The 27072-nt window shown below is 41.6% G+C and overlaps 1 protein-coding gene across 1 annotated transcript in view; it reads left to right on the top strand.

The window, feature by feature from the left end:
* The window catches only part of LOC121337508 (neuronal acetylcholine receptor subunit alpha-7-like), a 57841-nt gene that overhangs the window by 19546 nt on the left and 11223 nt on the right, over positions 1-27072 (top strand). Inside the window, exons 3-8 of the mRNA XM_041407653.1 lie at positions 10197-10241; positions 11940-12049; positions 14347-14426; positions 15630-15797; positions 17279-17473; positions 18768-18854. Of these exons, the coding sequence (XP_041263587.1) occupies positions 10197-10241; positions 11940-12049; positions 14347-14426; positions 15630-15797; positions 17279-17473; positions 18768-18854 (685 nt within the window). The remainder of the gene's footprint in view (positions 1-10196; positions 10242-11939; positions 12050-14346; positions 14427-15629; positions 15798-17278; positions 17474-18767; positions 18855-27072) is intronic.

Below are 27072 nucleotides of genomic sequence, written 5' to 3' on the forward strand. Positions count from 1 at the left end.
TGTCACAGTTGTGGTAGACAAATGCAAATGAAGGACTTTGGGGTTCGGACTTTTTCCCAAAATGATATTAATTCATAACTACAGCCATGACAGGCCCATTACATTCAGGAAACAAATGAGCAGAGAGAGGGACAGTTACAGCCCCTGTTTAACAGCAGGGTTGAGTTCAGTTTGCCTTGTCCTCTTTGTGGAAGGACAGCTTCATGCTGTGCTGTCTCATGTGTATGCCATTTCTGAGGGTCACTTTTGCTTGGAGCCTGACCTCCAGGCACTCCCTGTGCATCAAGAGGGCATTGGCTGGTGATCTCTTTTGCAGAGCACTGTCAGACACTGCCAAGCTCTGCCAACCCAAGAAAGGGTAGACGTCCAAGTGTACTTGGACCAAAAATTCTCCTCTTATTTTGTCTGAGAGCCCAGTCATCTGGTGAGGGTACCGTAATTAAGAAATGAGGCATGGCATTTTCGCAGCAGAGGAAATGCAAACGTTTTCCTTTGGCACAATGTGAAAGGAAGCTGCTAGGTGAAAACTATTTGTCATCATGAATGATTGTTTTCATTTCTCATGTTGGCATCTGCAGGAGACCTTATCTGAAGGGGTGTATATGTGGTCGTACTGTTAAGTTATTAAAAAAAAAATACAGCTGTTGACATCCCTGCATATGGTGGAGTCCTGTAGCACTTTTCTCCTCCATGTTCAGTCTTCCAGCTGCCACTCTCAGAGGTCATAATGACAAAAAAAGGAATTGCAAGTAACTAATGGGAAGAAACAAAAATTCTGCAAAAAATCCCCAGCAATCCATGAGTCATATGCACTTCCAGAAGCCAAAAAAATACATAATCTTCTTGTATTTTGGGCTGTAAACCCAAAACAAATGCTGTGTCTGGAAAAATTTATTATGGACTGTTTTGGTTCAATTGCACAGTGTGTAAAATGATTGTACATCCTAGGGACTGCAGGATTATCCCAAACATCATGGTTGGGATATCACAAGGCTGCAAACAATCTCACTTTTAAACTACCGATGTTGTTGCTAAGGTGTGTCAAAGCTCTCCACATTTTTGGAAAGCAGCAAAACAAGGTAATGTAGGAGTTTAGTAGGACAATGAAAACAAAGATTCACTTTGAGTTTTTTTCCCTGAAAACTGGGTCTGAGCCTTGCTGTTCAGAGAAAACAAGAGAAAAGATCCTTGCATACTTTCACCAAGTGCTCAGGTGCAGTCGCTATCACTATAAGCAGCATACTAGCTTAGCAGCATAGATATTTTTGCCTTCTGTACCCAGACCTTATCAAAATGTTGGATTCAAACTTAAGCTTCCACTGGTTTCCTCTAAATCAGAGAATACAATCCTGAAGGAGTTGGAGGTTATTGTTATTTTGGGTTGGTTGTGGGGTGTTTTTAGAAAGTGTTTGGTAAGAGACCAACTATTAAATGCAGGCATCTGTTGACATTGAAGCTGCCTTTACCAGCCTGCTCATTTCTCAGGTGATCTGCTCCTCAAATAATAGGACTGTTGAACTCAGTCCTCAGGAGCTTAAACCTTTTTGCTAGGGAGTTCTCTATGGGAGTGAGAGTTGCCAAAACTAGAAACTGCCTGTCAGTGTACTATACCAGAAGTTAAAGGTGAGAAAGCAGGAGGGGAGGCTATGCCTGGCCCTGGGGTGCATCCTGTCTGACACAGCTCTCCTACTGTTGAGTTTTTCACAAAATCTCTGTCAGATCTGAATGCCTTTAGCAGTTGATAGCCTTGTTTTTAGATTATTTTGTTTCATTAACTGTCTAGGGCTGGTTCTGCAGGTGTATTGAAAGCCAGAAAGTTCAAGGTTTATTTTCTAGCTCTAATTCACCTCTTCCTTGTTAAACTGACCTTACAGCATCTAGGTCATTCCCTCCAACCTTTCATTCCAGCACTCTCACACATACAAAAGTCTATGCTGGGTGTTATGTAGTAAACCCAGATCAACAGACAAGCAATTCAAGGAAACAAATAAAAATATGCAGTGCACATAAGCACCTACTCATTTGTTATTCCCAATATAGTATCCGTATTTACTAGATTAAACTATAATCTCTATAGTACATCCCGTACAAATCTTTTACAGATAGATATCTTCAACTATATAAGCTTGACTGTTCAACTGACTCTTTGAGCCCTTCTAGATTAAAGTATCTTTTTTTTTCTTATTTCCCAATAATGCCTTTGTATTTATTTGTGGGCTTCCTGCATAGCTTTTGTGAGCGATGTTTACCCTGTTTCTCCTTGAAAACCTACTCTACCAAACTGCATATCTTTCTGGAAAGTTTTTTCACTCTCATCTTGCAAGAGACAGTTTGATGAGGCCAGAGCAGCAAAGATGATTCAAAATGGTGCAACTGAGAAGAAAAACAAACCGGACACCATTATAAAAGGTGAAAATCAGTTCATGATCAAGAGCATTAAAATTTCAGACAGAAAAATTACAGAAAGGATTCTAGATCAACAGATTCATTAAAGTTAAATCCCAAAATCTTTCTCTTGGTCACAGAACTCACTTATTGTGACCAATTTTCAACTCCAGGAAGAAAAAGTAAAATTCCTCTCCATTAGCATGGGAGGATATTGAAAATTGGGAAATTCAAGGCTAATTGAGCCATGAATTATTATTTTGGCTGTCCCCTATGTGCCAGACATTATCAAAATGCCAGTCTCACTAAACCAATTAAACATACAACATATGAATTTGCTAGCACAATGAAGTTATGTGCCATGGGAGTTATGGCTTCCTGACTAATACTACTTGCACATGCCAGCCTAAAACATTATGATGGAGTTTTAATTACCTGAACCTTACTGGCATCTTTTTACTTTGTAGGACTTCTGCCCTGCTCAGCTCAGAGTGGAGGCAGCTCACTTAGTGAGAAGAAATGCCATGGTTTGTTTTCTTTCAGCATGGTTCCCCAAGCTGTACTTAGTGGCAGTGGCTCTAACAAAAGAAAGGCTGACTTCCTTCTGATATTTTTAGTTGTGGTCATCGAGCTTGGGCATTTCATAAAAATTAAACAATTTTCTGTCTGACTGGTGAAAAGACTGTACTCTGTTGTTTGTAGGTGTAGGGATTTAGATCTTGATCTCATGTATATTCCTTAATTTTAGGTAATTAATCTGAAGTATCAAAGATTTGCACTAAAACAGTTAAGCCAAAGCTGTTGGGGTGGCCTTGAACCTAGTATTTCTTAGTTTCTCCGAGTTCTCTGAGGGTAAGTCCTGAGAGACAGTGAGTTCAGCTCCTGAGTAAAAACCTCTCCTCCCATTTTCTATCCCTAATCACAGGCTTTAAGAGCTCAGTTGAGTTTTGGAGCATACCTACATTCCCGTATTTTTTGCTGTGCTGTCACACCAGCATGCAAATACAGAAAGAAAAAACAAAGGGAACTTTGCAGATAGACTGAGTGTGGATCTCGGGTAAGTACTCAGGGCTGGCTTTCTCAACCATCCTTCTGCTGTTTTCCTGGTGATTTCAAATGCTGAGAAAGACAGTTAATAATTAATATCATAGAATAAAGGTTTGTGTCTAATCCTGTTTGTTTGAAGCACCTGCCAACTGTGCACAAAACACATAGGGGGCTATTTCAGGAAGAGGTATCCACCCTGGAGAATATAAAAACCACCTACATGCTATGTGTGGATATTTTGGGATTTTAGTGGAGGACTGACAGCTTTTGTATGGTGACATAACACCCTTTCCCCCAGAAACTAAGCATGTATGTCAGTTTATCCAAGCAGTTAGAGAAGGACTGGAAGGCCATGTGAAGCTCTCTGACCCAGCTTCCAGGGCTTCCACAAGAATTATCTTTGAAATAGAGGGACAAAGCTGGTGGCTTCACTCTTCCCAGGATGTCAGAGAGCTCTGGGGGCAGGGAGTTCTGCGATTTGCATGTTTTTGTGGAGCAATTTGGAGTCAAACAGTCTCAAGACCAATGAGGCTATATTGTGTCACAGTTCACACCAGTGAATGAGATCAGTTCCCTGATCTTCAGGGACTGGTGCAAAGGCACAACTGAGAAAAATAAAATTAGTTTCCTAAGTCAAGTACCCACAGCCCCAGGCAGTGGGAAGTCGTGTTGCATGTGCAGAGCAAGAAAAAGACTGCCTTTTTTCACCACAATGGAAACTGGAAAGTTGGTAAATTCTAGGGTGTAAGGAAAGTAAGACACAAATCAAGTAGGCTTGGGAGACTCTCAGTCACCAGTTGTGCCAGTGAATGGGAAGGCTGCCTACTCTGAGGTCCTGACTGGCAATAGAAACTGGCATTTCTTCCCTTATTTCTTACTCCTACTCTCAGCTTTGGGGATATATGGTTCAGTACCTGCTACAATGGCTTTTGTATCCAGGTCTTTGCATTTAACATCCATGTCTGGTTGGTCTCTGACATACAAGTAGCCAAGGCTTTCACATGGAACACCTCTAAAGGACTTTTGATAACCATGCATTGCACAGCCTAAGGAATATGGCTGGCAGCCCTCTGGCACAGTCCCTCTTTCAGTGTTGTGCTTCCCAAGTACAGGGTTCTCTTTAACTCTCCACTGTGGCCACAAGTGATTGCTCCAGTCTCAGGGGCTTGTAAGGGGAGGAGTGTGATCTGACAGGACCCAAAACCTCCAAAATGTAAAGTTCCTGTCTCAAAAGCAAGTGAATAGACTCTGCTGAAAGCAGCAGATAGAGATGCAATGGTACTCCCCCAAACTGGGGGGAGAAGAATGCGGGTGGTTAAAGACAGCGGGACCACACAACCTACACAGCCTACTACACTGCTTTTGTAGTAGCTGCTACACAGTGGAAAGACCAAAGGCAGGTTGCACTTCTTGTTGACAGTGAAAAGAACACATTCGTCTACAAGAAAGGAGGGAACCAAGAAAGGCGTGACCTCAAGGAGAAGCCAGTGGCATCAGATGGGAGTGTGATTCAATATGAAAAAACACTTATTAGACATCACTTCCAACCACTCATAGGAGGAAATCCTGAGCAACAAAGATGTCTAGCTATGAGCACTTGCTCAGATGTCTCTTCGCCTTGATGGGCAACAAAATACTCAGTGGGTGTTTGTTCTTTTCTTTCCTTTTGTTTCCTTTGTATTTTTGTAATTCTCCCCAGTCTTTCACCTTAACTCTGGGCCCTCCTGTCTAATTTCCGTCTTCATCCTGAGGGCGTTTTCTTAAAGGGATTCAGATGAAGTACTTAAAAACTTAAGTTATCCCTACATAGTTGATGTTACCATGACAAGGTTTATTTCAGTTTTTTAATGAGAGCCATGAAATACAAAGACTGTCCAGCGATACTTACTTGAATGTTGCCAGGGCAACCTGGGCACTCCTCGAAATTACTGGTTCTGTGAGCCTTCAACTATTCAATGCATTTGAGCTGAGTTTTAGATAATCAGCTGAAAATAGTGGACAGATTGGTGGTTCAGCAATGGAAAGGAGTGCCTGTGCAGTTTTTGAGCATACAAGCATTTGAAAGCTGGATCAATTCCTTTGGATGTTTTGAATAAGATCCCACTCAAAGCTCAGTGTCTCTGCTAACAAAACTTTCCAAGTCTCCATGTCAATGATTTCTTGTTACTTCACTATTTCCCTTCTTGTCTTCCAATACTCAGGTGCAAAAACAGTGGGAAAAAAACTTCAAAATAACCTGAAGTAGTATCAAAGTCACACATGACTACTGAGAGTTACCTGTTCAGTTAGAGACTTTTCTGATCATTGTCTTGAAATGACTTAGTGGCTGATTCAACTCCTACTTCTGTGCTCTGTGAAAGGGCAAGAATTAAAGACTCCTGCTGATCACCTGGTAACAAATGCCTTGCTACATAGATGACATGTAATCATATGATGTGCCTACTGAACTAGGAAGGGCTTCAGGTTTTTTTTTTTGTCCAGGTGATATGACCCAGGTAATTATGTGGCTAAGGGCAGTTATATTTTATTTAGATATTGACCTGGCAAGGGAGAATCTGTTGACAGGCAGTACTGCACAATGCATGCAGCGGCGGCTGACCTTAAGGTGTGTCCCGTTCTAGACAGAAGGGCTGGGGCACCGAGTGACAGACAGGGAACCAGGGAGGGACTGAGGGAATGGATACAATGGTTGCTAGGGGTAACAGGGAGGAGAGAGTTGACAGACGGGGAGAGACCGAGGGACAAGGAGAGAGAGAACCAGGGCAGAACCATTACAACAGAAAGGGGAGTGAGGAACAGACCAAATCAGCATATAACATAACAAACACAATACAACAAATGCAGGCAGATGTACATACATTGTAAGGTTTGAATTTAGGGCAGGGAAAAGAAAACCAAACTAAACCATTCACATGTCACAGCATGTGCACCAGAACAAACCAAACTGTCACTTTACATGGGTCAAAGGTGGCTGTAGGAATAAGCAGATATTCAGGGCAGAGGATTAACTGGAGTCAGGCTAGAGATAGACAGGGGAGAAAATGACCCAGATAAATACAGGAAGGATTTAGAGAACAAGTGTTGCACTCACTAGTGACCACAGCTTTTCCAGCATTTTTAAATACTAGAAGCAAATTTATTTGTCTGAGCTGAACATTTGTGAACCAGGAGAACTGTCAGGGGAATGATGGAAAAGACCTCTGGGAGCTGATCATATGCAGCCTCACCCAGAATCTTTGCAGGACTGCTTTCAATGCTTTGCTGCACAAAAAGATAGGAGTTGAGAGCTGGCCCAATGCAGAGGGAAGGTCATTCCCAAGGCTGACAGTGCCAAGACAGGAAAGTTGAACAGAAAAAACAGTGTGACAGATTATTCAAATTTTCTCCCGGGAGGAAAGGCATCCTCTCAATTAATCTTTAAACCCCTCTGCATAAACCAGAGACACAGAATGAGGGAACTGCCTCCAGCACTTCCCAAGCTCAATAATTACCTTTTAACTTAGGCAAAGCTAAGTGATCAGTGATCTCCTGAGACAGAGTAAACCACACACATTTTCCAGGATATTTGTTTGTGAGTGTCCATGCAACAGAAAAATACAGTCCCTTCTGTGCCAAGATATTTTAGAGGTGCATACAGCACACAGGTCATGATGAAGATGGCAGGAGCTATAATTCTTTTCCATCTTTGTAGAAAGCTCCATAAACACCTCAGCTCTGAAATGCCTCTCACTCTAACAGGGGGTGGACTCAGACTAAAGCCCATGGCCCTCATCTCCTCGGCAGCCCCAGCAGGCACTTTTTCCTTGGTTCCTCAGAGTCCTCCTCTAGAAAGGACTTAGCAGGAGAGCTACACCTGGACAAATGCCTGCCCTGTGTAAAGTCAGCTTTGCTGCTTCTGCAAACCAGGCACTTCTGGAAAACTCAGATCCTTGTTTGAAAAATGTATTGTTCTGTCATGCAATGAGAAAGACCTATCAGGCTGCATCTGTTGACCAGCACTACACATGGAAGCATTTTCTGTGTTTTGCCAAAATGTCAGATGCCATTTAAGAGCTCAGCAGCCTGAAGGCAAGGATGAGAATAGTCTCTGAATGGCCAAGAAAACATCCTGAAGTGACTTTTTTGTTTCACCCAAGCTAAGAGAGATGTAAGCAGCTCAAAGCCCTGGTTAGACCTAGGAAGACAGACAAGGAAGACCATTGTTGCTCTCTAGATAAGCATTTGAGAACTCAAAACTGTAAGTTTCCCTTTGACTAAAAAATATATCTAAGCACAGTAGCCCTGTGAAAAGCAGGCAAAGCAGACCCAAGACAGTACATTTAACGCTATGTGAAATACCTGTCTGAAGAATTGTTTGGAGTCAAAGCTGATTAGCCAGGTCATTAGTATCTGACACACAGATAAACAGATAAGGACAACAAACTGTTTTGTGAAATACAGAAGTCAGCCCAAGATATCTTCCTTTGCAAGCTGTCAAGTGTAAACTTACTGTGCCAGAAAAAAAACCAGTTTCCTTGTAAATTAGAGCCACATATGAAAGGCTCCTGATAGAAGTTATTTGCACATGATGGAAACCCCCAGCCTCACAGATGTACATTGGACTTTAATGCATTCCTGTGAGGTTCACATAGGTAGATGACAAAATGAGGAATGTCCCCTCTTCCCTTTCCCTACGAGTTTCAGTGTAGAAGGGGAAAATCCTTAGTTTTGTACAGCAATGGCATTGGCTGATTGTTGCTGACCAGCTTTTTAATCATGTTGTTCAAGCTCTTTTAACAGTACACAGAAAGTCTTTGTTAGGAGGACATGTGCAACTTACAAGTATAGAACATTCTTTGGCTAACCACACAAAATATTGTTAGTACTTGATGTGCAATTCAGGTGATCATCATGCTTGCCAGCCCTACAGGACACCTCAGGAGTCATTGGTGGCCAGGAATGCATGAGTTATATGGGCTGATGGCTAGCCTCTGAGGATCCCTGGGACACAACCTCTGTGTTTCCAGGTTGCTTTCATTTCCCAGGTCAGTAGACACAAATAGCTCTGATGACTCTATCAATTACCAGCTCTGGGGTTATTCTTTACTTTAGAATTTTATTTTTCAAGATGGTGTTTGAATCCTTCAGCATCTAAAAAACTTGTCTCAACAAGCCCAGTCCTTCTCTGATTTTTCTGCAGATTTTCTTACAATTGCTTCAACCACAGCAACCAAGGGAAAAATGGGGGTGCAGAAGAACCAGGCCTCTGGAGATGGTTTGTGGTTTGCATAGAGAGAGGAATACATTTGCTGGAGCAGCAAAGAGGAGAAAGGGAAATGTATGATCAGTATTACAATATAAAATCACATCTGATTTTTGTGTGGCATCTCACAGCAGCAGAAGCAGTGTAGTCAGGTCTCAAGGGGAGTCAAGAGGAGGTAGTGTGATAGACAGTTTTATGTGGATCACTGTGGCAACCTGTTTCATGTCTGAAATTTACCTTTCCTGGGGACAGGTGCTTGGTTTCAGAGCCCAACTATGGCCACAGTGCCGAAACAATCAGGAATCCTCCAGGTCAATGATGTCTCCCTTTCTAGGTTGTGGTATTTCTGGAGTTCAAACAATCCAATTGTCTGAAGAGGAGATCATGTTACAGACAAGGTTCAGGAGGGGAGGAGGGGAGGAAAGGCAGAATGAATGTAGCTTGAGGTGAGCAGACTGGTATTTTTCCAAAGTGAATAGGGCAGTTTAGTTTTTCTACCTTGTTAGAGAGTACGTACTGCAATAAGGACATGACCAGAGAGGGCATGCATGTCCAGAGAGCTCTACGTATGGTTTAAATGCCTGCCAAGCAGCTTGCAATTGCAATGTCTCCCACCTGAAACACTGCAGACAATCATGTAAGCTTCCTAGGGCATGGACACACACAGGGGCAGCTGGGCATACAGTGACCCAGTCCCCCTGAGCAGCACAGCCTCAGCTCCTGGGAAGTGCAGGGCATGGCTGTGGTGGTGTTTGGGTACCTGTGTGTCTGCACCACAATGGCTCTGCAGCCCTGCTTCTCCATCCCCACAGTGCAGGCTCCTGCACCTGCAGAGTAACTGCAGAAAACTGGGCACCCCAAAGAACTTGGGTACCTACTGGGTGGTGAAAGCATCTTCATTTCTGTTATAAGAGATTCTTCCCCATGGCCTCTGCATGCAGGAATGACCCTGCAGACTCCTGCTCTGTGCAGGTGTTGTGTGAGCTCCCTTTCACACAGCATTTTTGTCCTTTTAGCCAAGTGATAGCTTCTGCCCAAGGCCAGCCCTTTCTTTCCTTTAGCCAGAGCTAAGTTACATAGCAATGACACTTGAAAAGAACAGCACTTCTGGCATTATTTCACCATTGCTTTGCAGTGGCAGCAAATACAACATAAAATCTCTCCAACTATGACATGCAGTGTGGTATTGAAAAACATCTTGTTTTGAGCAAGTAGCTAGAAGGTAAAACTTGGTAAGGAGTTAATCCCCAGAAAAAGAAGAGACATCATCTATTACTTTCCTTTCTATTGTTGATCAGTTATGATAAACACAAGGAGTCTGTAGGTTTAAAGGACAAGAAAAAGAACCACTATTGTCTGGCCAAATAGTGGTGTTCTAGTGAGCTCACAATCTACTCCATGGAGTTTGGTTTATATACCCCAAAAGTCTGGATTGTCTAAAAGACACAGAAAACCTTCCATCTCTAATCAAACTGTTTCATCCCTTTTTTCTCTTGTCTTTCCTTCCCTCTTATCTTCAAAGGATGAGAAGAATCAGGTGTTGATCACCAATGCTTGGCTGCAGATGGTGAGTAAAGAAGCTCTAAAGAAGCTCTATCAGTAAAGAAGCTCTAATTGCAAACTACTGAATGTGATTTCTTAGCAGAAAAGCAAGACTGCTATCTTATAGATTACGTATAATGCAATACAAGTAGGCATTTTGAGTCCTTTAAAATTTCCCTAAAGCTCCTTTTAGAATTGAAAATGAAACTCAGGAGACTACACTAATCCTTTGGACAGACCTGTTGACCTTTTGAGCATGGAAACACACTGCATTGTTTTGCCAGTGGATATAGTGATCTAGTAACAAAGGGTCTAGAGTTAGGGTCCCATCATAGCTAAGAAGAGAGGCTCAAGGGGCTCAAGGCCTTCTCCATAACACAGTGATGGGGGCTTATGAGCAAGCCAAACACCCAGTAAAGCAGGGACCTGCACTTGCCACTTCTGGGAAAATCCCACCTCTCAGCTTCCAGCCTGAGACTGGAAGCTAGGGCATCTGTCCCTGAACACAGAAGTGATCACATGCAGACTACTCATATGGGGTGGTGGGTAGTCCGGGAACCACAGGGACCAATGCTGCTTTGCTGCTGGCAGCACTCAGGCAGCTCTCTGGGATATTGCCTTCCCTTGTGCTTTACAAACCTCTTATATAAACATTCTTACTCCTTCTTCTGCAACCTGCTCCAGCTAAGGATTCACCTGCATGCTCACACAGAATAAGCGAAACTGACCTTCACTAAGGGAAGGGACCTCCTTTGCAGGATGGAACTTCCCATCAGGTCTGCCTGGCTGCCTGTGGTGAGGGATACAATGTTTTCTTATGCTGCATAAACAGATCTCCTTAAGGGCTTGTGGTCAGGAAAGAAGCAGTTTTTGAAGGAAAAACCAGTGGGAGACTTGAATGATTAAACAAATTCCACTTTGATTTTCACAGCCAAACACGATCTCATATGAATATGTTCAGCTGAGTAGGCTGTTTCTTCCTCAGCTCCCTGCTGAGATTTGCAGCAGAAATGAGCGTTTTTATATTGCAAAAACTAACCAAGACAAACCTATATGACTACAGGATTGCTAGGTCAGAATCTGTGGGCGTCCTGTCTGTCCCTTGTAGAGATGTTCCACAGGTTCAGATGTTCCACAGAGATGTTCCACTGATTAAGGCTTCCCTTGCAAGCCTCTCATTGACCTTCACTGTAAGTCAGAAGGTTCTTCCCAAAAGCTGTTTCCACACCTTTCTCACATTAACTGTGTTGAGGTGGAGGAGGTGGGATCAGAAACAGCCCCTTGGCATATAAAGTTTGCTTGCCTACCTCTCATAGCAGGTGGTTAGTAAGAGTCATCCAACCTTTGTAACAGATTATTTCCACCCAATGGGGAGTTTCAGATCATGGTCCGCCTACCACTAACTACCTCAAAAACCACTTTACTTCAGAACCAGCAGTCCTCATGGAGATGCCTACTGCCATTGGTTCTGCCAGCCCACCAGCAAGGATTTGGGATGCCTGACTTCTGGCCGCAAGATGAAGAGCTAATCACTGTCTTCAGTGGTCACACTGTTATTTCCTCTATATATGCCAACCTTTCTTAATAATTAAAACCAAGCATTAAACTATTATCATACTGTAGCTATTGTTATTGGCAAAATCTATTCTGTTCCCATAATATTCCAAAGAACGTAGAAGACTTTTCAAAGCTCATATAATCTGATGTATGTGTTTGTCAACAGTCCTGGGTTGATGTTTACTTGTCTTGGGATCAATATGAATACCCAGGAGTGCAGAACTTGCGATTTCCTTCCGACCAGATTTGGGTACCAGACATTCTTCTGTATAACAGGTAAGCAAGATGTGAAATGGCTGGTAGGAGACTAGAACTAAGTGCAGAGAATCAGCCATGCTTCACTGATACTATGGGCCTTTTGCCCTCTATGGATTTGGTCTTACCCTTAAAGAGTAACAAAAACAAGCATTATCAGCTAACAGATTTTTCTAGTAGCCCATCTAATCTTCCTTGCTGTAGTTCCACAGATATCTTCTTTAACTTTTTCTCAGTGAACACAGAGAAGAAACTGTTTTAGTCTCTTCAAAATTACCATATCTGTAGAACTACTGTCCTATATGTGTCATAGTATTTTTGATTGAAGTAAACAAATGGATTTTCGTCTCACTTTCGTTATCACATATTTTATAAACCTCTCCATCATTCTTCTTATACTCTGAACATTCGCTAATCTGTTTTTCCTTCTACAGAGATGAATCTAGCTCTCTAGACAGCATTGCTGCAGTGTTGAATGAAGTGGAAACTTTCTAGACAGCTGTTTCCTTAATGCTTTCCAGGAGAAGGGGATTTGGGGTTTTCTCTAATAATATCTTAATTCTGGACTTATTTTTTTTATCTGTTGCAAACCCGAGATGTCGTTCAGCTCTGCTGTCTTACTAGATTTTCCCTGTTATGTCTTTCTATGACAGTTTTCAGGGTAACACTTTCTAATTACCCACATTAAATTTCATTTTGTTAGTTTCCAGAGTTCACCATGATCTATATTCCATTCCAAGCCCTCACTACAAGATATCCAAAGGAGGCCTGGAGACACCTAGATTGTTTAAGTGCTCTTCTCTACCTCAGCTTTGCTTCTTACTGTGTCTTTATTCCTTTTCAGTCTCTAGAACAGAGGCATACAGCTTGCTCCATATTACGGTACTTTATAAGAACATGCTAAAGTTCAGATAGATACCAGCCTCCTCTTAGTAAGAAAAATAGATTGATTTGATGCAGTTGGCCCTTCACAAATCTGTGCCAGATGTTTCACCCCATTTTCTTTGAAGTTAGGCTGATGTCTATAATTTTACCTTTAGAAGAAGTCAGAATTCCCTTTGATCTCCCCTAATTCACCATGCCCTTCCCTCTTCTCCACAAGCTCTCACACATAATTGTTAATGCTTCAGAGGGTATTTTGGCCAGTCCTTTCAGTTCTCAAGAGTAAATTTTATCAGCTCTGCTGAACAGAATCTCTCTTATCTACATTCCCTTAACCTGTTCGTCCCCTGTTCTGCCATGGACTCCTGCCACTGTGTGAGAATGAGTTGCAAAGATCGAAGCACAGAGGGTGCAGGATACTGCAGCTCTCTGCTCCCTGTTGTTTTTTCCCTTACTTTCCTCTTTTTCCTATCTCCTTGTATTTATGAAACTGCTTTTTGTTTTCTTTTATGTCTTTCATAAATATCACTCTTCTGCACTTAGGCTTTTCAGTGTCATCCCCTTTGTTTTGTGTTGGGAACTGAGGAATTAAGACATGGATAAAGGGCAGATCAGAAGAGTAATGGAGGCTCTGAATTTTTAAAATGTGGTTGAAAGACAGGGCATGCAGGATGGTGTAGTCATGCAACATAGACCTGCACATAGCCATTACGGGCAAGGCTCTACAAGCCAGGGGATCCCTCTGTGGTTAATCTCTTCCTAAGAGACCATCTGGAACAAGCCCCCAGACCCGTTTCTTTGAAGAATCGTGTCCTTGTCTGGCTCATTAGCCCTTTAATTATCTCAGAATTTTGGAATAGTAAAGAAATTCTTGATCCTTGGTCCCTTTTGCTCTTGGAGTTTCAATGAATCTCCTCCTACAAGCCCCAAAATAACTTTTCTCCAGTGGTTTCTTCCAGTGCTAGAAACAAACTCTTGTCCTCTCTGCATCTCAGGAGAATGCAGAATTGTTATTTCAGGCCCCCATTGCAGTTACGATTCATCTGTTACTACAGATATCTGGGTAAGGTAACAGATAGGTGACTTATGTGGTGAGCTGCCTCATTTTGACAGGTGCCATAGAGAAGCCTCATTGTCCCAACTGTCCAGTTTTTGGATACAGCTAATGTGACGCTTTTGCTTCTTTTCCTTCTGCCTTTTTTTCTGAGACATGCAACACTTCTTTGAGGATATTGCAGCAAGGCAAGCAGCCTGCCCAGGTGCAGGCTGACAGCAACTATGAGGAACTGAGATATTTATCAAGGGTAGACACTTCACAAGATGTAGGAACTTAATTCAGCCAAAAGATTATTTTTATGTTGACAGTTACATCTTTGTTCACACATCATCTTGCTTTTTCTTTATTTTTGCTCTGTTTTGTTTATACTATGTTACAGTGCAGATGAAAGATTTGATGCAACATTTCACACAAATGTGCTGGTGAACTACTCTGGATCCTGCCAATATATTCCTCCAGGTAGGAGGAGAGTAGTTGTTTATTTTTAATCAAGTAATTTAAAGCAGGTTTCCTTCATGAATGAAACCAAGGTGTTAAAAGCCCTCAGTAGAAATTTTGCAACCTAATGTTTGCAACCTTGCAAATATTATTAGAGTGTCTAATAATGGGACAGACCCACTATGAAAATTTAAGTCCATTATCAGTGGCATTTATACTTTATGAAGCAGTAAAATGTTCTCCTGAGCAGTTTGCTCAAAACATCCAGAGGCCCACCTAAGGTGTCATCCAAAGTAAGATGGTGTGCACCATGTCATCATGTTTCATGTGCAGTCCAGCTAGGTCTCTGTTGTGTGGAGAGGTGTGTGAGCAGAGGGTGACCCCAAGAGCAGCACTCGCTCAGCATTGAAGCCTTTCTTGCCAGGCTGAGGCTAAAAATCCAGGTGAAAAGACAAGCTGGGATTGGTCTCAGCCAGCTGGGCCCAAGTACCAGTCTCTTTTAATCTGTGTCGCTGATTCCCTGCCTGCATGGTTCAGCACCCAGGACTCACCAGTCAACACAGAGGCTATCCCACAGTTGCTCACTGTGGCGGACAAAAAGTTCCTAAACTTTGTGTCATAGCATAGCACTGTCCCCAAGCAGGTCCACAAGGCCCAGTGGGGATCAGCACTGCCTTCCCTGATGGCCGCTCCCCTGTTCCCTACCCATTAGACCTCTTAAAGCATCCCAGAACATGAACTAGACACACCCAGAGTTAAATTCAAGTCTCAGTTACCACACAGATGATAAAGGCCAGCACGGAGCAAGGTTTAGGACAATAATGTATTTTCAAAGGGCTATGGGTCTGAGGCATGGCCTGTCCAGGAACTCCTTTCAAAGAGCTGGTCACAGCACAATAAGTCCCTGGGGCGTACTCTTTGCTCAAGCAACACTGCCTGTAATCTGCTAGGGCCAGCTGGCGCTGGGAAACAGGCTGGGCTGCTCCTGGATGGCCCCAGTGTCCCAGGCAACCTACCTGGATGCAGTGAGAGAGATCTTCACTGGTGGAGGAAGGGAGGTAATTCCACTCATGGCAGCATCTTCTACCTGCAGTAGTTGTTTGGTTACCCCATGACTGTATCACACAGTATTTTTGAAGGAAACTTGGTCACAATCAGAGACAGATAAAGGTAAGATGAAATGCACCCTGCACATGCTTGATCATGACTTATTTCTATCTACAGGCATTTTGAAGAGCACATGTTACATTGATGTCCGCTGGTTCCCCTTTGACGTGCAGAAGTGTGATTTGAAATTTGGCTCCTGGACTCACAGTGGCTGGTTGATTGACCTGCAGATGCTCGAGGCTGATATTTCCAACTACATCTCAAATGGAGAATGGGATTTAGTGGGTAAATTGGCCAACCTACAAATTTTCAGTAGTATAGTTTTCAAAGGCAAACCTCAAATATATAGAAATAATCAATTTGTTTGACATAGTATACAAATATTAAAAATATAGATCTAAGAAGAAGCAAAAAAAAATAGGAAAAAAAATCACATATCAGAGATAGCCTTTCAGCAACGTTCATTGAACTGTGTCTGAAAACACTGTGTTCTGAAGCAATTGACTGCTACTGAGTACATAAATGAAAGCTATTAGTCCTGACACATTTGAGCAGTTTGTCAGTACTAAACTTGGATGTGTCTCATGTAGGTGCATGGAACACTACTGTCACATTTACTGTAATCAGCAAAATTGATTGGTGTAAAAAGTATTCCAGCAACACTTTTACATAAATGGATCTTTCTCACCCAGAAAAACAACAAAGTGTCTATCAGTACATAAAATGCACAGATTAGTATGTCCCTCCTCTATGCTTTGGAAGATACCTGTATTTTCAAAAGAACTTATGTCCAGAATTAGTTATTCAGAGAACTTCTAGTAGGTTATTTTGCACTCATTTACATAGCTGTAAGTCACAAGCAATGTTACAGAAATTGATGGAAGTTAGCCAACTGCAAGGAGAGGTTACAAAAAATACATTTATTTTCTGGTTTGTATGTACAGACAAGGAGATAAGTGTCCTGCCCAACTGCATGCAGTATTTTTACCATTCAGGGCATCTGAGAAATTGTATTCAGTTTTATGAGAAGCCAGAAGACTCCATAGTGAAATCCTCCTAAAGTCCAGCTATTTCAGAGCAATCCTCCCTTCCAGTCCTCCTTTACAGTGGGTATTTTTGTCCAATAACTTTGCATATTTGATTAAGAGTTTGTGGTTTATCTGCCTTCAACCCTGACCAGGGAGAACAAAACAGGGACTTATTTAGCTCATACAGCAAAAGCATTAAATAGCACCTCAGGCAAGCTGTGGCTATATCCTTTAAAAAAATCTTTGCTAAGCCTCTGCCAAAATGCACACATTGTCATATCATCTGTCATGTCCACAGAAGCAAAAGAGAAGTGAGCAATTTTGGCATGAAAGATACAAGGTGCTGACTTCTTCCAGCTCTCCTGACATTTCCAGTGCTCTTGTGGTCCCCATCATGGAGCACGTCAGGCAATCTGCTGCAGCATGATCACCATGGGCAACCCTGGTGACAACATCAGCAGTATGTTACCATTCACAGAACGTAGGAAGGCAGAATGCACATTCTTGAGGTTGTGATGCCCAGGACTGTTTTGTTCTGGCTCAGATGAGCTTTATTAGCTAAGCGAGGTTTGAATGACTCAGAAGGCATGAAAGCAAACCCTAGAAAATACACAAGGTGGACCAAGAATAGCAGAGGTGATACACATTGGCTCATAAACCATCACTTCTTGGTCCAGTCCTGGGAGGTAACTGGAAGTCCTGCATATCTCTGCACTGCTCTGATCATCCTCTCTGTAGGTGTCCCAGGCAAGAGGAATGAGATATACTATGAATGCTGCAAAGAACCATACCCAGATGTGACATACACCATCACCATGCGTCGACGCACCCTCTACTATGGCTTGAACTTACTCATTCCCTGTGTTCTCATATCTGGCTTAGCACTGCTTGTATTCCTTTTGCCAGCTGATTCAGGGGAGAAGATTTCTCTAGGTATGTGCTAAAATATTCATTTGTTTTATAAGCATGCTATAAAATAGGAAAATAAATGCCTCATGACACTATGTTGCTTGATGAAGAAAGATTTCACTAGATGAGCAATAGAAGTACTTTTTTTTTGGTTACAGAAACAAGGATAACAGCTTTCTGTATGGCATTCACACATCCTGTACTATACATATAATATCTTGTGGACTGGGAAGAAGCTGAACTTGTTGCTGGCACAGGTGGCAGTGATAATATTCTGTCATGCCTGTTGTTATGTACTTTAGTACACCTCAATGCATTTAACAGCTCATTGACTCTCTTTTTTAGATGGAACATACTAGGAATCAAAGAGTGAAGGGCTGTGAAGAGCAGCAGCTGGGCACTGGATGTTCACCTTCAAAATTAGCTCCCAAAACACCTAGCCATGTGTCCCTTGTGAACACAGCCATGGAAGGGCTAAATGAGATTTACTGTTGTCTGTGTTGATAAAAATGAAAAGGGTCTCCTTCCAAGAGGAGATAGATAGGGAAGAGCTGTAAATACACCAGACTGGGCCAGATGAGATCTTAAGAGTTAATTGTGCATGAATCTGTCTCAGGACAGAGACTTCTAAATCATATGAAATGTCCTCAGTGGGGCTTTTTTTGGTTGAAAAAAAAGGTGCAGCCTGCCTTACAAGAAGTAAAACACAGGCTATCGGGGCTACAATTGCTGTCTATGAAATATAGGATGGGGGTAAGGGAAAGAGTTATTTGAGCTCAAGTACAATGTTGTCATAAAAATAGGAGCTAATGTTCATGCATTGATCTTTTGATTTCTCAGTATCAGGATGGTTAAGTTTAGAAACAGCCTTTTCATATAGAATAAAGAGCTTCTTTTAAAACAGACTGCATGTCTTTGAGGGATGTTATATAATATGTGATAGCAAAACCGAGGCTGCTGTCTGTGCGAGTCTCTCCTAGCCCTTAACAACATTTTGGGCTTTGTGCAGTGTTTTGGAAAAGCACTGTAGTTCACCAGTTTTGCAAGCTTCTTTTCACTCAGCAAAAAAGATTTCTCCATTACTTTGAGAGAAGCAAGGGTTTGTGTGTATTAGAGAAAAGTGAAAAGAGAGCAGATAGAGTTGTACTGAAAAACATTCACACTTTGTGGATGTTCTAATCTTCATTGACAGACATGAAGTCATGAGTTTGCCTTAGCTGTATGTCAGGACAATGCTATATTTAACAGCAAAGACATCAGAGGAGCAGCTGCAGAGTTCATTTTCCTCATTCTTCCCAAATATGTTCACTCCCTCCAGGTATCACTGTCCTTCTTTCCCTTACTGTATTCATGCTGCTCGTGGCTGAGATCATGCCTGCAACTTCTGACTCTGTCCCACTAATAGGTAAGTTGGTTTCACAGTGCTTTGTGCACTGTGTGTGATGCCTCTCAAGAGCTGTTCAAAGCCAATTTGAGGACTGACTCTTTTTGTTACTCCAGTTTTGTGTTCAGCAATGTCAGGAATGTCAGCCTGGATTTCACTGTGTACATGTATGAAAAGGACCTACCTGAGGTTACAAAAAGGTACTGGAAATAATAGATAAGCAGGTAACTGCAAGGATTGACAGGACACAGAATCAACACTGCAGAAAATTAGTTTTTCTACTTCTGCATTACACCACCTCCCTGCTATTACACAAATCCTTCCTGCCTTCCCTCTTCCCTCAATCTGAAGAGCAATTCAGAATGCAACAGTCAAAATTCAAGTATATCATTGGAGCATTTTTAATATGTACTGAAAACTATGGGACAGATCATCATCTGGGGACTGTGGGCCAGACAGACATTGTTACAGCCTCTGATTTGGTAGGACTGCCCCTTTACCTTGGTCTCATGGGGACTTACTGCAGGTTAGACAAAATAAACCTGTCCTATTTTATAAAGTCACAAAGAATGAACACTACCTGAAAGACCTGTGAGTAAAAATCATTACTGAAGTACACATTCTAGACAACAAAAATGAACAAAATTGTCAACAATATATCTAGGTGCTGATGGAAGAAGCACCTCACAATTGCATAATGAAGGCCTCAAAAAAGTTATGTAATGACTAGGTCAAAAAAAACCCATTTACTCAGACAGCTTCATTATCTCTCTTCGAGGGTTTAAGACTAGGCCTGACTCTGAGGAAGGAGGATATGCATGCCACAGTAAGGACAATGGCACCCATAGGCAAGAGTTTCTGAAAGCCTCCAAAATACTTATGCATCTCAGTGAAAGTCAGCATACTTTGAGTCATACAGAAACTTCCAAAAAAGTAATAAAACCTCTTTCTAAGCATATACCTAGGATGCAATGGAAACAGACACAGTTCTAAGAGAAACTTGTGTGCAGGAAGGAGACACAAGCCATCTTGAGCCACTGTTGACATAACTTTGCTGCGTATGATACATAACAAATCCCATTTAGAATTTGTAAAGGGTACACTTGCCAGTGGCCAGTCCACTAGCTTTAACCTGAACAGTTTCTACTTTCTACTAATACAGTCTTCTCTCGTAGAAGGTAGGATTTTTAACCAAGAAAAGCGATGAACAATTATGTATCTTTACGGACTTTGATGTTGCAATGACAGACAATTTCTGCTTATCGGAGAATTCCTAAAGTTGCTGTAAATTATATCCACTACTCTCTCATTCTCTGCAAATATTTTAATTTGTTATTGAAGACAATCATGTTGGTCAGACATGATTTATTCTTATTAAACATTGGATGGCTGTTCCCATCCCCACCCCCTTCCTCAACTGTCCAGAAATGTTCCCTGAGGACTTGCTGCCTGATTTACCCAGGGACAGAGTCACAATGACAAAGCTCTTGTTCTCTGAATTGTCCTTTTGAGAGGTGGATGCAACATCTGTCTTTCTCCATCTCCTTGGTCTTGCAATGATCCCTTTAGGATTCTCGATGATCCTATGGATATGGGCAGGTGCAGATCTCACAATCAATCCATGAGTCCTTCCTTACCTATTGCTGGTCATGTGCCTCATCCCTGAACCATTTCTAAACACAAAGACGTCAGAGACCTTGATGGTGCAAACTGAGGCAAAGTACACACTGCCTTGACCTTATCACTGTTCACTGTCACAAAATCATCCCCTCCTTTCAGCAGCAAGTCTATGTTTGCCTTGTTTAGCTGTTTGTATAGTGTTTGTGTAGTGATAGAAACTGTTCCTGTTGCCTTTGATTCCCACACCAGCTTCAGTTAATGAGTTTTAACATCTCTGACACCAACCATAATGATCAGATAGTTCTTCCAAATTTTCATTTTGTAGCCTGTCTCTGCTTCCCACAACCCCACCTCTGCTGCACTGAAGCCCTACCATGAGTTCACAATTTAGCCACACTCATCTACTGGTGTGCTTGCCTATTTATTGCATTTGGAGGCACTGTGCTTTAAGCCCTTGCAGTTTTGCTGTCCTGCTTTATCTTTCAGAGCATTTCCTGGTGGGATCCCAGCTGCTAGTTCCCCCCAAAAATGACAAGTCTGTTCATCTGAAGTCCGAGGTCTATGCTCTGCTGTTCTTAGTCCTCATTCAATTAATGATCCTGAGTTTCACTATTTCACCATAACTCCAGCCTAGGTTGCCACTGATTATTATGTTCCCAAACACTTCTTCATTGCTAGTGAAGCACAATGTGCGCCACTCCTGGTTATACATTATATATGTGCTACCTTTTCAGCAGTCACCAGGGTAGATCAAGCCACTGGTGGCAATGAGGGTTTGTGAGACAGAGGTTTCCCTGTGTTGTTTTAAGAAGTCCTTATGTCCACTGTCTTAGGATAGTCTATTATGCACTCCCACCACAGGATCACTCCTTTTGGCCTCTTCACTGAATCTGATCCACAAACTCTCCAGCAGCTCTAGTCCATCCTGACAGATGCCCCCTCACATCCAAGTGGCTCCTTCATATAACTTCTCCTGAAGAGCTTCTGGTAGTGAGAAATGTCCCTCAGCATCTCAGTTTTCCAGCAACATTATTTTTTCACTACTATGTGGCAGAGTTTCAGTTCGTCCTGCATATTCCCCAGAGTTAATGCATTTTCTCATTCTGGAGGTGAGATTTTCCACCTTGTTTCACCATTCTTGAGGTCTTTCTTGCTCTGATTACCCAATAGCATTTTTTTCCACCCTAGTCTGCTACTTCCGCATTTACATTTGGGTTGTTATCTCCCTTCCACAGTATTTCTAGTTTAAAACCCTGGCCCTATCTTCTTGCTCCACTCCAAATTTGCAGGGAGACTGCTTATCCATGTGGCTTCTGCACCCAAACAGCCCTTTTTCAGTAAGTGCTCAAAGCTGGGCTGTGCACTTTTACATTATCTCGAGTTCTGAAAATGTTATCCTTACTCCAATAAAGTGACATAGCATCTTTTCCTCACAGTGGTCTTACAGGTGATCCCACAGAGGATATTTTAGCTCCTGAATAGAATATGCCAGGTCATGATCACATTTTTTCAGTTTTTCAGTGTGATCTCTAGTTCAGTTAAAATCCTCAGAATTAATACACGGAAAAGGAGTGCATTTGGAAAGCTCATTCCAGTTTTGAAGAATCAACATGGTTAGGAGCAGGTTTCAGGAATAAATAAATCTTCTAAAGCATGTGGTTTGTGAAGGATGCAGATATTTTGACCTTGAAGTAGAAAGAACCCTTGCTGATCTGCTGAAGAGTCACTGTTATTGGTCTTCATGCGTATGGGGGTAGAGATACTTTGAAAACGTGACTCCACATGCTTTAAAAATCTGCATTATATTTTTAGGGCCTGAGTTTTTAGAAACAGATATGTATCCATACCTCTCTGGATCTGCATGCACCCTCACAGCTAATGCACCTTTCAAAGCCACTAATGTCTAACATGCTGTACTTTCTTCTCCTTCTGACCTCAGCTTTAACTGCTGAACTCTAATAATATGGAAAAATATCACAGCTGCTGTTGGAGTGTCTTTATTGAGGTAGCAAAGGAGAACTAGTCTAATATGGCACCAAGAAAAGTACTAGCTTTTGCAATCTGCAGTATATTTACATATAGTTATGTGGAAATAATTAGTTCCTCTAAATTATGGGGAACTTCAAATTATATTAATAACAAACAAAGCACCTATCAGATTAAATAATCAGAAGGATGCAAGTGGTACAAGATGGTTGCTTTTTTTGTACCTTTGCAAAGTGGGTCACCCCTTCCTTGGTATGTGTTCTGCATTCTCTGTCTGTTTATAAAGCTACCCAAAGCAGACACTCTCTTACTCCACACATCCAACTTCCTGAGATGTGGGATTCCCATTTCTCAGTGGCCTGCCAACTATCATATTAATATATGGTAAAACAGGTCAACTTCTTTTTCTGTAAAGAGCAAGTGAAGAGACTTGGCCTAGGAATCAGTCGCTGGCTGCTCAGCAATTTAGAGCACCAGCACCCTGCTGCTCCTGCTGCAGGGCAGAACTTTTGTATGTTCCAGTTGGACAGGCTGGCCCCCTGCTGTCACTCAGCTTTCTTGGGTTTTGCATTCACATCAGTAGCTACTTGCCCAGCAGCATGTCTGCTCCTATGCTTCTCTAGCACACTTCCCTTTTGGGGAAAATATTTATTTTCAAAGCCCAGTTTTCGACAGTACACATCTATGCAAAGAAAGGCACCACTCTATTTTAAAAGTTGAATCCTGCCCTTCCACAGAGATGCCAATGAAAGGAGAAGCTGAACCAGGGAACGATATCTCTGTTTCTGTTTAAAACAGTAATCACCTGTAGCACAGCAATACACTCAACCATTTAAATCAAAAGAGTTGAAGGCCCTTGACATCTACAAACATAACAATTTGGCTAGAATCCAGCACATGTCAACTTTATGAACAACCATTCTTTCTCTACAGAGTACTGGAAGTCCCTCCTGGCACTTAAAGCCTCTGGAGTGTAGCTCCTAAAAGACTCTCAGACCATGACTATACAGCAGCTACTGTGTCCTAAACTTACCCTTCCTACTGTAGCTTAATCATGCCTTGCAGGAAGTGTGTCTTGCTGCAGTTGTGATTTTACTTACTTTTAATTTTTCTCTTAAAAGTTACTTTTACCAAGAGTCCATATAAGTAAAAAACTGGAGTTCATTACTTGAGGAAAGTATCTACAGAAATGCAGAGAACTCCAGATGTGCTACACAACTAAATTACTGGTCTGACTGTGCTAATCACTGGGTAAAATCATAAAGCCTGGGTGATACACCTCAGGTATAAGACAATTGTTTTTTTCTCTTTCTAAAAACCTATGTAATTATGCAGATTTGTTCTGCACTATAAATGCCAGTAATTTCATGTGGATTTTGTGCATCTTCCAGTCCCTATTATTGCACTTATCCAGTGCATTACATAGGAAGACGTAACCATGTCCCATTGTGTTGATTTCCTGGATCAGCAACTAAATCAAAATTAAACAAATACTGCTATTAACAAGTACTCTTATTTTAATTAGAGCCTTTGTACAAGATCAGGCTCTGTCTCTTGAAATTAAAGGACTAGGTAATTAATCTGAAAACTACATTAGAAGTATTTAGCTCTACATTGTAAGGACTATTTTTTTAATAAAGACATTGTGATCCATGTCAGGTGAAAGGTTGATACCAATTATATTAGAGGTATTTTCAAACCTAAATGATTCTATTATTCTAGGTAAATAACAGTGGACAAGGATCTGGTTTTGGTAATGGTTATATAGCCATTTTTCAGGAAAGGATGAGTTCTTTCCTTAGGCAATAGATATACACCCGAATTCCTTTAAAGTCTTCATATCCCTGATCTCTTTTATAAAACGATGTTTTCTATCCAAAAGCAGTCTTATAATTAAGACTAGGAAATCATGCATTAAGAAGTCACTAAGGAACAAATTCCTTGAAGTCCATACAGGTTCCTAACTAGAACTTTTATCTTTCACTACTATCCTTTGGCTGGAGCCTCCTTAAGATTACACAGTTGGTGGTCATGTGGTCCCACATCCAGTGGTGGGATCCAAGTAAAGCAATGACCAGAATCAAATTTATCATGCACTGCTGTAGGAAACTCTTCAATAATGCCTCAGGATAAGTTGCTAGTTTGGGCTCATAGATTTAAAATAATTCATCTTCTAATGTAATACTTAGTTCTTTCCAAAATCAGCCAGTTCTTTAGAAAGACAGATCAATCCACAGCCCACGTGAAGTCAGACATGGCCAAAAGCCATTGCTCAGGAAAATTCAGGCCAAGCCAGTGAGAAGCCTAACCAGTACACCTTCCTGACTATTCTTTTCCCCTGCCTGCAATACCACCTCCAGAGGGGCAAAACTTTTGGGGCTGCATGGCACTGTCTGCACTTCCCCCCGTCCTTCCTGCAATTCTCTGTTTTCCTGAGCTGCAGTCCCACCACTGTGAGGACAGGGTGACACCGTACAGAGACAGACCCTAAAATGCCTGCTTTGAAAACTTCACACTGCTCTTTGCATTTGTATTGAGCTGAAGCTCTGCAGGCTTTGAGTTCAGGCCCTAGGTAGCACAGGAGGTATAGTCACGGAGAAAAACAGCCAGCAGCTCCCACGGCTGGACTCTTTCAGCTTTAGACTAACGTTGCAATAAGCTCTGACTTAGCAGCTCTCTGTCCATCCTAGCCTGTGTGCTGAGGAAGTATCACTTTCAAAGTACTTTGTCAAAGCAGACAAAGCATGCTTCTGCCCAAAAGCCAAATCTTGAAATTAGAGGTTCAGATGTATCAGGCCAGTCAGATGATTTGTTTCTTTGGTAAACACTTTTTTTTGCAATTCAAGGCTTCCCCTTGTACAGGAGAAGTAAGTAATAGTTTCTGATTGTCTTCCATGCCAAAATAATTTCAAAGTGCTGCAAATCCTTATTTTCTACCAACTCCCTCCAAAATAACACCACTGATTTTGAATTAAGAGTCTGTATTTTGCTTTAAAATGTGTTTATAGCAGAAAGTGGGGAACACCAGGCAGCTGGTATGTAGACAGTGTTTGAAACGGGGAACATGAGGTTCATAAATATGAGGAACTGGCACTTCCTATTATTAACATTCATGTGATACTTGACATTTTGGCTGGATGTATCAAATGAAGCACAATCAAAATAAAGTTATCTCCATCTCCAGTTAGCAAAACTGAATTTCTCTGTCTTATTTTGCTAAGCTCCTCTGCTTTTTAAAAAATAACAATTTACTTGCTGCTTAGGCCTCCATTATAATGATATTTTCCAGCTGTGTCCCTTCCTTGCTGTTTCTTACCATGCCTATGCCATTTCAGTAAGCATGAACGCTTTGCACTCTAGTTAAGTACCTTTGCAGCAGATGCTTGGGGTGATTTCTTGCATTTAGTCGTACACCAAATGAGACTGGAAATTACTAGGACAGGGAAGCAATGTGGTGCTTTGTCATCTTCAGGAGTTACAAATCGTTTTAAGTTATGTTACAGATTGTTTTAAGTTATGAACATAAGGCATTAGTTATTCTGACCAGAGAGAAAATTAGATTAATCCATATTACATATTTTGTCATCTTACAGTATGTTCTCAGCTGATGCCATCTTACTTTACTCTGTCCCCGTGTGAGTTTTTGGAGTACTTTTCCCCCCTATCCTTTCATGGTCCTCTGTGGTACCTTCTCAGAATCAGGCCCCTGCACAATCTCTTTCATGAAACAGAAATTCTCATTCATGGCAGCTCTTACAGCTTCATTCCCCATGATCAGTGATGATTTTCCCAAAGCCAAGAGTCTTGGAGGTTTTTTCTTTACAGAAAAACAAAATAAGAGAACAGTTTTACTTTTCAAACTCCCATTTCTATTCTTCAAAAGCATGTGGAAGGAGAAGAGTTTCAAAACACAAGTACCATAACCGTATGTCCACTTATGTATTTCTTTTCTGTCTGAGTACAACAGTAAATCATAAAGAGACTTTCTCCTCTATCTTTTGATTTTTTTGGTCTCTGAGTAACTCTGCTGTTGCCATTTGTGTATGTCACAGCATCTGCCAGCACCAAGCCTGGTCCCTACCATAGGAGAAAAGAAGAAGGGTGGTTGGAAGCCCCTCTGCCGGTATGTGAGGTTTTCATCAACTTGCACAGGCTTTAGTTCTCTCACCTGGAACACTTCCAGAAGGAGGAGCAGTGAATATCTCATTCTGAGCTCACAAGAAGCACAAAGCATTCAGCCCTGAATGACTGAAATTACCGGACTTAGAGTGGTTCTAACCCAGTTATTCATTTCACATGCAAAACCTGATGTTTTCTGGAAAGATAGAATAGAAACAGGAACACCAGTGGGAGGCATCCAATGTCCAACTTGATCAATGTGAATGCCTGAGCACAAAATTTGTCCTTCCCCTATTCACAGCAGCAACAAGACTGTAACTGGTCACAGTGCAGATATATTGTCTTTCTTGTGATTGACTGTGTTAGCAAATCTGGTTCAGATGATAACTGCTAGCATGTGATATGATATATGATATGATATGATGATATGATATGATATTACTGTTCCATGACAAAATCAAGGCAAAACATCCATCTTAGGGATTCTGTTTTGTTTACCCTGTCTGTAATCACT

This window comes from Onychostruthus taczanowskii, unplaced genomic scaffold (assembly GCF_017590055.1).
Source record: "Onychostruthus taczanowskii isolate IOZ18803 unplaced genomic scaffold, ASM1759005v1 scaffold272, whole genome shotgun sequence".
Taxonomy (NCBI): Eukaryota; Metazoa; Chordata; class Aves; order Passeriformes; family Passeridae; genus Onychostruthus; species Onychostruthus taczanowskii.